This window comes from Colias eurytheme, chromosome 11 (assembly GCF_061535395.1).
Source record: "Colias eurytheme isolate Ceu_HAF_F1 chromosome 11, ilColEury1 Martin Lab GWU primary, whole genome shotgun sequence".
Classification (NCBI taxonomy): domain Eukaryota; kingdom Metazoa; phylum Arthropoda; class Insecta; order Lepidoptera; family Pieridae; genus Colias; species Colias eurytheme.
The window spans coordinates 7,396,366-7,410,553 of NC_142990.1; the positions used below are offsets into that span (position 1 = coordinate 7,396,366).

Here is a 14,188-nt window from a genome sequence, read left to right on the forward strand (position 1 = left end):
TGTCATGAAAAGTGGGCCACTTAAATCATGTGGTTATGTTGTTATCTTGATTTATAGCTAGCCTGTTCTTTCCTTAACATGTCATATAAGTTAGAAAGAGGAAGGTTATTAGACCGTTTTATAAAGCGAACGCAAAACCCACGACTGTTGATCGACCGGGAGCCGGTCGCAACGCACAAGCCCCTGAATGTGGATCGACCGGCTCCCGGTCGTCCCGCACTTGAGTGGATAAAGAATAGAAAAAATAAATAAATTTATAAAGCATTTGAATGCCATAAAACCAAAAATATAAAACTTAATTCTTATTCTCATATGTACTGTAATTGCAATGTTTGTGTTCTTTAAATGATTTCATTATAGCTTTAATAGCACTTACAAATAAGGTTACTTTATCAATGATAGTGTTAATAATGTAATAAATATGTCTACTGTCTAGTCCACTTGTCTAGCAGGGTGTCTGTTGGAGATAAACTTTTTACATTATTATGTATAAGTAATTTCATTTAAATATGGTGTTTTATAGCATACAATTGAATAAACAAACGGCTTAGCAAATGCATTCGTAAATTGTTTATGCCTTTTCTTAATTTCTTTAATTTATACAAAGAATTTTGGGTCTATAGTTGAATTATAGGTTTATAGAAATTAGCATTTGAGACTTTTAAAATTTCGTTTCTATAACATAGAATACGATTTGTCTCTCTTCGATATCGTTCCTCTTGAATATTCGGAGCAGTGCGATGAAATTATGGATCGTGCCTTATTCATTTGCAGGAGTTATCTAACTTAATCCAGTTTAAACTTGACGCTCGAATAACCTAAAGCTAAATGACCTTGTCATAAACGAATCCATCACGACTATAAATTTGCTTTGTGAGATATTTCATGTAGATTGTAGAATCTTCATTTCCCGTAGAATGCTAATCTTTATTTACTTTGTATCGTGTATCTTGACTGATTTTACTTTAAGCAAATCGTTATTTATTTCGCAAGCTTAGGTTTAACAGCGGAAATTCGTTCAGGCAATTCTTATTTTTCTATAGGTAGTTAAATAATAAATATTGGCATTTTAGCATCGCTTTACTATATAAAACTATATATAGATAGACGTTGTTTAATTGGCGTTAAAGGTTATCGAAAGATTTTCTCAATGTTTTATTATAATTGCGAAGATAATTACCTCTTTCTTATCACCGGACTTCGACCGTCTCGCCTCCATGAGATTGTAATAAGTGACACCATGGGTTGACGTGACCTATTTGTATGTGTTGTTATTATTTTTTTATGCATTTTATGTTTATCTTAGAGCTTTAAGAATGTCTAACGACTGATTGAAAATTATATGACTGATGCTTTTCAATGATTGATATTAATGTGATTTAATACCAGGGAACGAAATGGAAAGTATGAAAATATTTCTCTGGCATCAGTCCATTAAGGGCCGTTGTAAACATGAGCTTAAAGAAGTCTAGATGTTTCGATTTATTTTGCTACTGTCGCGTTAATTATAGGATAAACATAAACAAATAAATTCATTGTGAAAACATTTTGATTCCATTTGAGGTATACCCATGTGTATTACATCTATGTATAACATAGTTCGCCGGCGGTTACATAACATCTGCGATCCGTATGTTCCACTATTGATTGTCGCGCTACTACAGTCACATTATCATAAAACTTCTATAAGAAAATCATGTTCGTAAAATTAACAACGTTTTAGAACTCGCAAAGCAGAAAAAAAATTTGGTAATTTTTCTATAAATAGAATAAACTTAATGAAATTCACGAAACTATACAATTTTATGACGTTATACAAAGCAAAAACTCACCGTAATTAACGAATATATTATTATCTAAGAAATCTGGAAATGAAATCGGAGGTGTGACATGTTGTAAAATTAAGAAAATGTTAAAATTAGGTAATTCTTCTTTGTTTCCCAAATGATATTTGCCATGTTTGTCAGTGACCAATATTTGATAAAAAACTGATTAAAAATAACTTTCAATTTATTTATTAAATTTAAATCTGATTTCGAAAAAATCGAACTCAAAAAATTTAGCAAGTACAACTCCTATGTTTCCGCTTAGTAATTTTTTCAAACTACCGCCATACTTTTGTTTATCGTTAATTCATTTCATATAGTCATGGGACGCATTCTTCCGCAACGCGACAAACGGTGCGCAACCCGGAGTCGCGTACACACCTCCTCCCAATCTAGCGCCGTACTCTAAAAATGAAGTCCCTCTGACGTCACTCGTTCCGGCCGCTGGTGGTATGCCCTCTATTGCCTCGGGTAAGTCAAACTTTAATTTGATTATAAGTGTATTTTTTATGATCTTTGGTTATTAAATTTTTAATGCTGTCTTCTCTCATTCATAATAATTAGATACATAATCAGTGAGAAACAATGTAAATCCAACTGTTGTTCATCCAAATAAGGTTGAATGTATTATGATGCTTAGATTGTTAAAATTTATCGCTTTTCAAACGTTTTGTGACTGGGATTTGACAAACATATTTCAGGTCAGTTTTAAGTTCGTTTCTGTATGGGATTGTGTCCAGTTGGTTTTAATGAAAAAAAAAAATGCTGTATTAAATGACATATCACAATTAGAGTTATTCAATAGTTCACTGTTTCGCTTCCGATTCGTAATGGATCGCTTTTGCGATATACACAGATAATAATGAATACGCAGATTATGTTACACAGTGCCATTTCAAAATCAAGTCACTGTTTAAAAACTTTAAAGTACAGAAAATAGAGATGCCCTTCAAAAGATAAATATCAAAGCACTTCTGGTATATTCCTTAACATTTTTTAGTATTGTTTTTTTTTGGATTTGTTTATACGGTTATCTTAGATAACCTATCTTCATTAATCATTGCCCGCATTGCGTCCACGATGTGTCGTTCTGGGGCGTTATTATTTTGTATCAACGTCATGTTAAGCATTTGTTGGGTTTATCTCATTATCTCTATTTGTTATGTCTATATCGCATATCATGCTAAATCCACATTAATGGCATGTCCAAAAAACAAGATATTATATTAATTATATAAGATTGTTTCCGCTATATCTATGGGGGTAAGGGCCGTAATCCACTATCCTAAAGAATTTAGTCAGTTTACGGTTAACTATATTAAATTCCGGTTTAGATCTGATCGAATTCTTCATAATGTATGGTTTTAATTAAAAGAAAGATGCGGGCTTCAGATAACAATATATTTTTTATACAAAACTCGTCATAACATTTTAATGGCGTCCATGACATGACTTACTTGACTTATTTTTTCACTTGTTCCTGTGTCCCCTAGCTGGGGCAGAGGGCATCCACAGTGACACACGTCCATGACATGTTTAATTTTAATTATTTTTTATTTCAATTGGTTTGAAATGATTTTTCCCACAGGTTCACCAATTAACGAAAAGATCATTGACGACCATCTCGCTGTGCAGGCGATCATCAGGAGTTATCAGGTGAACAATGTTTCTATTTGTAATTTTATGTATTGCACACATTATTTTTATTTGCAACCTTTTTAAGTTAAACTTTTTGTTCCCTGTCCAATTTAAACGACATGTTGAAATATATTTTATAGATTATCTTATATTACTTTTGGATTACATATTAGAAATAACAATATTCACGTCTTGATACATTCACGTATGATTGCTTGAAAAAGACAATGTTTAAACACAATGGGTTGTTCAGCCATTTTTTTTTAATTGTTGGGGGCAACCTTACTCATGGTTATACACAATAACAAATTGGTCACACATTATTAGATTGTTTGTCTGCGAGTATTGGGAGGAATTAGATGTTGGTATTTATTGGCACTCTCGAGGGCGTTCAAATTGATCGACACGACCTAGCAATGCGAGTTCATTGGATACTTTCAACAATTAATAATATTGACATAGTGATGTAAATACATTTACAATTTCATATTGCGATACACACTAAAACGCTCAAAGCCATTTTTAAAATCCCTTTTCCCGGTCACGTATTTCCTTTTGCATTGGCATTGACATGGTATTCATGACACGCTCACGTGCGAATTAGTTAAATTAAGTCCATGGGTTTAATCAATAATTATTAACACTCCAATTGAGTATTTGAATTAAAAATTTTTTTGTGATAAATGGAAAGATTATATATTAGTTTTATAGCAAAACTGTTTTTATTTTTATTTTTTTGCAATAATTCAAAAGTTATTTCAAAATAAAAATTAGTCTTTGAATCCAGTTCCGAAGACACGCCGGCAACTCCCGAAGCGTCACCCAAGCGCGTGTGACGTCATAATGTTAATTTTCACTCATTGCAGTTGATAGAACAATAAATATAGTTTGAAATACTTAACAGGATAATAAGGTAAATTTATGAAATTATTGTATTGTTACCGGGTTTTTATAAGTATACAAAATTTAAATTAAATCCGTCGGTTTATAGTGGGTCTAAATCGAATCGAAAGGAGAATTGGTTACATACAAACATATGTTTTAAGCTGATCCTGGCGATCCTTATCAGGATAAATTTATGATATTATTGTATTGTCATCGGACCTTGATAAGTGTTCAAAATTTGAACAAAATCCGTCGGTTTTAAGTGGGTCAAAATCGAGTCGAAACTTCGAAAGGATTCTGTTACATACAAACATACAGGTGAAGCTAATAAAAGCGTGTTAATACAGTGTTTTGATCTATTTAATTTTGTTGTCATTATTAAATTACATATTAAATATATTAATTGTTAATTATATAACTTAAATTTATATTAAAAATGGCGAACCTCAAAAGTTATCGTTTTGTACCATTATGTACGAATACTACAAAGGCAACTCCTGACAAAAATCGGTGATAAATATATCAACATCTATTCTTGATGATTCTTATTTTTTTCGTAACTAACTAACTAATTCGGAACCAACTAACAAATCGTATTTTAGCAATAAACTTTCAATATTATTGTCTAGTCACGTGTAATAGCCGTAAACGCTATGTATGCAGTTAATACATAGCTATAACATTATGACGTCACAACTGTGGTGACCAGTCATGGCGCGTTTGTAGTCACGTGATTCTAATTCAAATTTCATCAATTTTTAATTGCTTATAATTAACGGAAAAAAATTTTTTTGAAGTTATTTGTATTAAATATCAATATTATTAATAATAAAGTTTCAAAATACATAAAAAAAATCAATATTTTTTTTTAATTCAAATACTCAATTATTTATTAAAGTAGGAGTTGGGCTAAAACAAAAAAAAATTCATTCGGTTCTTTATTTGTTCGATTTGATTGTAATTCTATCGAAGTTTTGTTGACTAAAGTTTTAATCTTTCCCTTTTTATGAACATCAAACATGTCAACGAGCAATCCACCATATAGTCCTGAAATATGATTTCCCCGGGGTCCCCCTTGATGCAATAATATTATAGAATCCATTCAGAATATAGAGTCCATTTTATGTTATCGAAAATGTAATTTAAAATATCCCATGGTAATTCCATTAACCATTTCTCTTTAAGTTCCTGATCCTGATAATTATGTGGTCTAATTTCTCTGTGTAAGTAATAGAGACATCTTCATCTCTATAACGGAACTTTTAGCTTTTTTAAGACTATCTGGTCAACAGTAACTATCTTTTTAACACCGTTAACAGCTCCAATACACGCAGTCCTATATATTCCTAAGGCGGCAAGGGAAATCCTCAGTATTCTTGTCTTTCTACTCCAAAAAATTCCCCTATCCCATATATTCCCAAGCGCTTCCGCGAAGGCGATTTAGTGTGTACGTTGGGTCGTGTCGTGGACTCGTGGGCTAACGTGTGGTGGCGGGTGCGTGGCAGGCTCGCGGGCACCTGGCGGCCGACGTGGACCCGCTGGGCATCAAGACGGCCAACCTGCCCCAACTGGGCATGCGGGCGCCCAACTCGGAACTCATCATGAGGAAATATTTCAATTTCGGTACGCAGCATACGCTCGCGAGTCACGAGTGGCTGGTGTTGCGAATACTCGAGACACACGTCAAAATATTAAACGATTTACATGTTTTTCGCCCTTGTCGCTATGTGCCACCGTTGCAGCACTGTTATCGAATCAAAGCAATGGCGCGATTCAATGATAAGATAGACTCAAGTTCGAAGAAAGTGGACTGATAAAACTATGTCTGTTGTGCTTATTTACATTTTATTTAGAAATTCGAATGCAAAAATATTAACTGTGCCAGTTTTTATGACTGCTAAACCGGCTACGTTGGTGGAGCCAGTTTAGTTAAGTCGTTTTAATGAAAAGTTTTGTGCCTCGAGTATTTTGCAACACTACGAGTGACATGTCGCTGCCGTGCGTTTGAAAGCAATCACTTGCGATAACTGGGGTGCATATCGTATCGCTTTGTCGTCTTTGCCGATATTATTACATACATACACCTTTTTGGATTCAGAATTTGAAAATTCTTCTTTTTATAAATTTGAATTAGATTACATTCTTTAAAGTAGAGCACATTGCAACTTATATAGAAGGAATTTACAAATTCTGATATTCTGTCGTTAACCACGCGATATGAAGTATATTTTGCGTAATATTCTCAATTATTTGTTCATATAAATTTCTTGGTGATTGTTTTCAATATTATTTTAAATACTAATTTAACAAATAGTTTATGTAGAGTTATCGGTTGCGCTTGGTATTGAATAAGGTTTCAATATTAGTTAAAACCAATAAGTCTTATAGTACCTTGCATGTATGTGATAATATAAGCAGTATTTTCAACAGATTTTTTTGCTGTAGTCTCGTTTCAAAGTATAACAACTTGTGTAGAAATTATACGATGGTAACAAATAATCAAATACCATTTTAAATTAACCTTATCTAGGAACGTTGTGTTTTATACTAACCACATTGTCATGCAATCATGTATTCATAGACCGACCTTTAAGAATTGCTAGTCTCAATTAATACTTATCCAAGATTTTGAGTCGACGCGACGTCTCCGTATTCCTCTTGATTATTATTATTTATTTATAATATATTCAGCCATTATAAGTTATAACCTTTAATTAACTGGGATTGATGATACGAAATATTTTTATTTAATAAGCTTATGTTTCATTAACCGAACGTTGTTTTGGGAGATGGATACACGTTGAACTAATAATGTAGGCATTTGTACACTTATGTATACACATATTTTTAGTGACTGTACACGTTTTAACGGACAATCTTGATAAAGTGCTTTTCAATACAGTGATTAGGTGGTAAACATAAGAGCACCCATTAAAACAATGTCCATGTAAATGTCTCTTACTATGTGGATATTGCGTAATGTTTTCACTTGTTGATTCACATAAATTATATGATGTTGATAAAACATTGGATTATTAGTAATAAAAACAATACTTACGTACCTGTCTCTTTCGATGTGTACTTTGCGTATATTTTCAAGTATAATTCATATAAATTATTGGCGCTTGAATTGAATTTTTGACATTTAATGATTGGCAATAAAACCAATGTCCATGCACATTGCACATGTCCCTTCAATGTGTTTAACCAAATTAAACAAACAAATTATCCGAGGGTAGTCGCGCGGTCACCTCGTGGCGAACCTCGACCCGCTCGGCATTACGACCGGCGACCCGGTGTCGAGCGGCGACTGGCACGGCGGCCTGCGCGCGTTCGCCAACGAGGCGGTTATAAGGCAGCACGTGCGATTCGGTATGCCATCATACGGACGTCATTGCGATTGATCATTAAACTACCCGCTTTTGGTTTGGGTTTAGATGACTGGCTAGGATTTTTGGGATGTGGGTAAAGGAAAATGAAATAAATCTAAATGGTTTAAAGTATGTGGTGGGCAATTAGCGATTGTTATGATTGAAAGATCTCCAGTAGTTGAACGTGGTTTATTCATTATGTTATTCAGTTATTAGATTGAATGGTGTTATTAATGAAAATTGAGCGTTACTGTCCTTTTTGATTCGATCACTTTTCTGAGACTAGTTTACGTTTACGACTAGTTAGACTATCTTGATATTAAATGGTCATCCATTGATTGATCTACCCGATGCGGTTATTTTAATTTTCAATCTGTAATTGCGTCTTTATTCTATTGGGAAATTGGAATACTAGGTTAATCCCTTATAAGCTTATTGCCAGTAGACTTTTAGTTGCTTACAATATTACTATACGGTGTATGGTTTATTGGTAAACTCGATATATTTCGGTGCCGGGTTTTCTTATAATATGCTGTTATTATTACTTTATGCACTTTTTAATAATTAATAAGAAAGCTGGTGCTGCTATATGAAAGATTGCAAGGCTTTAGCTTCGATTTATACACATTTGCATGTGTATGATATTACACAGCCGGTATATAAATCTTCAGGGCTTTTTATAGCAGTATATTTTTTTTACATTTTTTTAAATACACATAAAATGTCAATAACATTAAAAGCAATTACAAAGGCATTATGAAACTTGAGACTAGCTTTTTTATTTTCGGTCTTATCATTTAACTACTATCGATCTATTCAGCTCATGTTTTGTGATTGTCTTTACATTAGGTTTTAAATTAACATTTAGCATTCATTAAATTATAATGCAGTGTTTAACCATATTCCTTTACTAGCCTAATGGTTATTAGGCTACCATTTGGGACAATTATAATTAAAAATTCCATGTTTATTTCATATTTGTACTGTACAATTTAAAGTGTTATGTTAATAATAATACTTACTTGAACAATGAACGGGGACGTGTCCTATCTTTAAAGTTTACTCATTCAATGTGTTTTAAATATGTGACATTCTAGGACATTAAATTTAAAGTTAGTTTATTGTATGTGTTAATTAGATTCTTGCGTTTCGGTGACGTACATTAAGTTATACTTTTATTATGCAAATTAAGGCGTGTCATTGTAGTGGACAAACTATAAATAAAATAAATATAATTTGTATAAATACTCATAAACTGGAAAATAAATATCCTATATAAAAATAGCGATGATATATGTAGGAAATTATGTTTTATATAATGTGCTATGATTCTTTTTGATTGAAAAAGCATCAATCATGTATCAGGTATCATTTTCAGATATGTTGTCTTATCAGCTTCATCACTCTTCCTATATTTAATGATATTCACATAAAAACGGCATATTACATTCATATATTAAGCATACGGACACAATACAAACTACACTCAAAGAAGAATGAGTCCAAAAACCTTGTAAAACTTATTTTTGTTAACATCTTCAAACAGGAGGAATATTTGGTTCTGCAATTCTGAATATTGAATTATTCGTCGAACAAACGAGGTTTTGTTGCTTCCATGGTCATCAATATTATTAAATATTTTTATTTCTTATGATTTTTTTTAAATTATTATTTTATATTCCATAATACATACCTACATCATGTAACAAAACAATAACATACAATTCCGTTATTTATTTATCCATCATTTTAAGCTTTTTATCTATTATTTTTGAAACGAGGTCCACTTCACCACTCTTTCGATAACGTTATTTTATTAAACCAAAGTATCAACCTAAAAAAACAGATCCGGGGACACCATATAGCAAAACTCGACCCATTGGATATAGCAAACTTCAATACAGCTGATAAAAACCCCCGGGAGGTGATACACAGCAGCTACAGGTTTGGTAAGGAGACTAGAACCTGCATTGCACCTTAGCCGCTCCACAAGCGACGTAGTTATGGCGACAGAGTGACCAAACTATTTTTATACGCTACTCTCAATTAAATGGGGACCACCTGTGTATTGCATAAAGTCTTGTCTTGTGTTATTAATTTCAAGAAGAACTTAATTTATAAGTTATTTTATATACATATTTATTTTTAGCATCTTGTAATCAATTTCCTTCAGACCTAATAACATCACCAGAAAAGCTAAACACAATGGCCTTTATTTTATTTTGAGTAGTATAAAACATGTAAATTTAATTTTCATTTTCGAGTATATTTCTAACCTAAGGTTTGGTTATATAATGGTTGAGCGCTGTAACTACAAAATTACAAATACGTAAACGTGATACAATGCACAAGAAAACGGTGGCACGCCATTACTATTATTATGTATATATTCATGTACACCATATGCATGTACCTATATATTATATCGGCTAGAACTTTGTTTGTAACAAGCATGATATTTCACTTTAATGTTTATGTATATTATGTGAAAACTATGCATGATTATCTATTATTTAAGTACTTGTTTATATTTATTACATATAAGTATTTAAGACCATTTGGGTATGCCTATTTATGAAATCAATTGTTTGTGTACTCGGTTGAAACTATGGCAGGGATTTGTGAAGTGACCTTGGTGTTTTATATTTAGTTTTCTCGCTTCTGGATCGACTCCAACTGATTTCGGACACTATCATTTCAAGGTGGACTACAAAAGTGAAAATGTAAAATTCGTTTTGCGTCACATCCTTATCATAATATGTTTATTGGTTTATTGCGATTTAACGTTGAGCTTGGGACGGCTAGCAAAAAATAGTCAATGGTAATCGAATTAGGTCTATTATGTAATGCTCCGAGAAATGCTAGTAAAGGGATATGATTACTTCACTTATAAATCTGCTTTTATGTGTGCTTTCTTATTTTCTGTCTCAGTGTTAAAATTGGTACAAAGCTTTATAATAGTTCTATAATTCTGTTCTTGGTTACCTAATGTCTTACTTAAATTGTATGACGTTTGACGATTGAGGTTCCTACTCTTATATATCACTATAAATTTTAGATGAAGCCGACATGGACAGAGTTTTTAAACTGCCTTCTACGACATTTATTGGTGAAAAAGAAAAGGCCTTGCCGTTGAGGTAATGTATAAGGAAATATATCCTTGAGTACATGTTACTTATCTTTTGAACAATCATCAATTACCGTGTAAATAAGTGGAAAATGATGAATAGTTAATTCTACAGCATTATTGTAATTACAACTTACGGCTACGTTTCTAGTAAAACAATTTAAGCAATTGAAATGCTAGTCATATTTAGTTTATTTTGTCACGACTTTATAATTCACTCAAACGTTTATTTAAAACAGCATACAAATTGTGTAGTTCTAAATTTTATTCACATCAATGTTGCTCTAAGTTCTATATTGTATCCTTTAATATACGTAATTTGAATTCCTCAATAACGTCAAAATATACCGTAAATGTCAAAGACAACCTACACATTAAGTTTCTTTCCACTCCAGAGAGATCCTGAACCGCTTGGAGCAAGCGTATTGCAACAACATCGGTATCGAGTTTATGTTCATAAACTCGTTGGAGCAATGCAACTGGATCCGGCAGCGCATGGAGCCGCCGAACGTCACCAAGATGAGCCCCGACCAGAAGAGGCTGATCTTGGCACGGCTTACTAGATCCGCCGGGTGAGGATTTATATTGTTTCCTTTTATTTGGTCAAATGAAAACACTAATGAATTATAGGTGACGAGTAATTTACAGATATTATTATGTAATAGGGTGGAAGTTTTGTTTCATGTGAAAATGTTATTGTTACTTTAGTATTAGAATGATATGTCTATTATGAATCCAAGATAGGTAAGTGAAGATATAAGTATAGAGTGGTAATAATAAAGACACATTAAAACTAAAGTTATCATTGGCCATGACAACAATAAAATTTCTTGGATCAATACTATAAGTAATTTAAGTAAGTATTGTTTTAATAAACACTTGTATCAATGAAATAAACATTACACTTGTTCCAATAAATAATCATAAATAGATTCTGTAAAAAATATTGTATGCTAATTATAATATCTCTTTGTGAGTGTAATTATTTTATTTGTATTATATAACGATAAACAGACTAGAATAAATAAATAAATAAAGCTTTTCCTTTCAAATATTTCCTCATTTAAGTAGATTAGTAGAAGTATAATCACATAAAACGCTAATAAAACCTTTTTTATAGATTTGAGAACTTCCTGGCCAAGAAATGGTCATCCGAAAAGCGTTTCGGTCTTGAGGGTTGTGAAATCTTGATTCCCGCCATGAAGCAAGTTATTGACGTGTCGACCAAACTGGGTGTTGAATCTATTATCATGGGAATGCCACACAGAGGTATTATACATTTTGTTTTAGAAATTATTACAAACAGAATTATATAGAAAATTGTAGTCCCGTGTCCCCTAGTTGGAGTATGGGGAAGATGCATTATGCATCTGTTTCACTGATCGATTTTTTAAAGGACACGTATTTTGAATTGAATATAAGAGAGTATGAATTATATTAGAGACAATTGATAATATAGTATTTACATTTTTTTGGACGATTTGTTTCGACAGATTCGATTTATCAGATAATTATTATGCGTCAGCAAATTATTATCAAGGATGACAGTTATCACTTAATATAATTGCATAAACCAGTATGATTTAGCACAAACTGGTATTTCTCCAGTTTGATACTAATTAAGCTGTTCGTTATCTCTACACAAGAACAATAGCAAGTTCAGTCTACTAAATTTAAACAAACACATGTATATTCATCATTTCACATCATTAATAAACCATTATTTAAATTTCCATTCGGAATTTATAGTGTTGATTGCAAGCAACAAGAAAAATGTGCAATAAAGGAGAATGACCAAAAATGTATGGAGCTTGGTCCAAATTTCCACCACTAACGAGACCTATGTAATAAAATAGTCTACTAAATACTGATTCATTATAACCAGACCGCAATCAAAAATATGCTGTCGGTAAAAAGTTATGACTGAGTGAAAAGTCATATTTTTTTTCGTTTTTATGCGAAAACATCGTAAAAATCATTCTGTCCATTGGACATTTTGAACTAATCTACACATGTCGTGTCAAAACGCTTGGTGTCCCATGTTAGGTTCTCGCTGCAATAGACTTTGTTAAAAGGCCCGGAAGAAATAAAACGCAAGAATGCTTAGCAACACAATAGTTTTATTCGTGTCTAATTAAAACACATGATTAAAAATTAACATTATATATCTCAACCATCATCAACAATAATATTGTCTAGATTCGCAGCTGGAAGTTCAGCCAAAAGTTCTTGAATATGCTCAGCGGTTCCCGGGTAGTTATCCAGAAACTGTTCAATTAACTGATAATTCCTTCTTCGTAACAATGAATGATTGCAACAAACACAGTTTCTTCTTTCCACTTGTATTATCACAAAAAAACAATCAGCAAAAACAGAAAGTCCGAAGTGATATAGCCTAGGTCGCAAGTAAAGAATCAGAAAAAGTCCAGTAAACGATAGCCAAAGTCGCAATGAATTAAACATAAGAATTCGCACAGTACGTAAAGAAAGCAAGCAGACGAATGACGAATACACGGTGTTGTGGGTACAAATATTAATATTTTTCATATGGTCGTAACTTTTTACTGACAGCTTATTTTTTTTTTGTGCTAAACTGAAAGTTACTCTATATTTAGTGGACTATAAGTCAACATAGGTCTCGTTAGTGGTGGATATTTGGACCACTTTTGGTCATTCTCCTTTGTATCAATAATTTATTGCCCATCAGTAATGAAAGTGGAGTATAAAGTAAAGATAAATAAATAAATAATAAATAAAAATATCTTTTTTTGCTCAAATGTGGTTCACAAGTTATTACTATAAGGAAAATGTAAAATACAGTACATTCGCCAGTTATACTGGCATGCAAACAAGTGCATATTTAGATAAATATAATAAATACTGTATAGCTATGTATCGCTATAGATATAGTATATGTAATTAACTGGCAATTATGCTCAGATGTTTAAGCCGCACGTCGAATAATTCGTGATGTTTAACTTTCTCTGCAACTTATACTGATGAGAGGACCATTTTGGCATCAAAATCAATTCTTTTCTATTTTTTAGTGCCATATAAAGGTATGTCTATGTCTTTGCCTATTTACATATGTGTTTTGTTTTTCTAGGACGTCTCAATGTGTTGGCTAACGTGTGCCGTAAGCCACTACACCAGCTGTTCACACAGTTCGCCGGTCTAGAAGCCGAGGATGACGTAAGTTGTACTTGATTTTGGGTAAAACCATGTATGTATATGTATATCGCGAATACATTGTTATTGTTACATAAATAAAATAATTAATTGGACGATAACGTTTTTATATGCAATGATAGCTTATCTATTTGCATACAATAAATACGTCG

At 32.4% G+C, this 14,188-nt stretch overlaps 1 protein-coding gene across 5 annotated transcripts in view; it reads left to right on the forward strand.

The window, feature by feature from the left end:
• The window catches only part of Ogdh (oxoglutarate dehydrogenase Nc73EF), a 34,901-nt gene that overhangs the window by 3,250 nt on the left and 17,463 nt on the right, over window positions 1-14,188 (forward strand). For 2 of the 5 annotated variants that reach the window (XM_090107038.1, XM_090107041.1), the window contains 7 exons: window positions 2,147-2,297; window positions 3,415-3,482; window positions 7,589-7,721; window positions 10,779-10,857; window positions 11,243-11,419; window positions 11,968-12,116; window positions 13,954-14,039. In XM_090107038.1, coding sequence (XP_089963164.1) covers window positions 2,147-2,297; window positions 3,415-3,482; window positions 7,589-7,721; window positions 10,779-10,857; window positions 11,243-11,419; window positions 11,968-12,116; window positions 13,954-14,039 — 843 coding nt within the window. Of the gene's footprint in view, window positions 1-2,146; window positions 2,298-3,414; window positions 3,483-5,854; window positions 5,973-7,588; window positions 7,722-9,566; window positions 9,670-10,778; window positions 10,858-11,242; window positions 11,420-11,967; window positions 12,117-13,953; window positions 14,040-14,188 lie in introns of all 5 variants that reach the window. The other 3 variants (XM_090107040.1, XM_090107042.1, XM_090107039.1) reach the window with 2 other exon arrangements.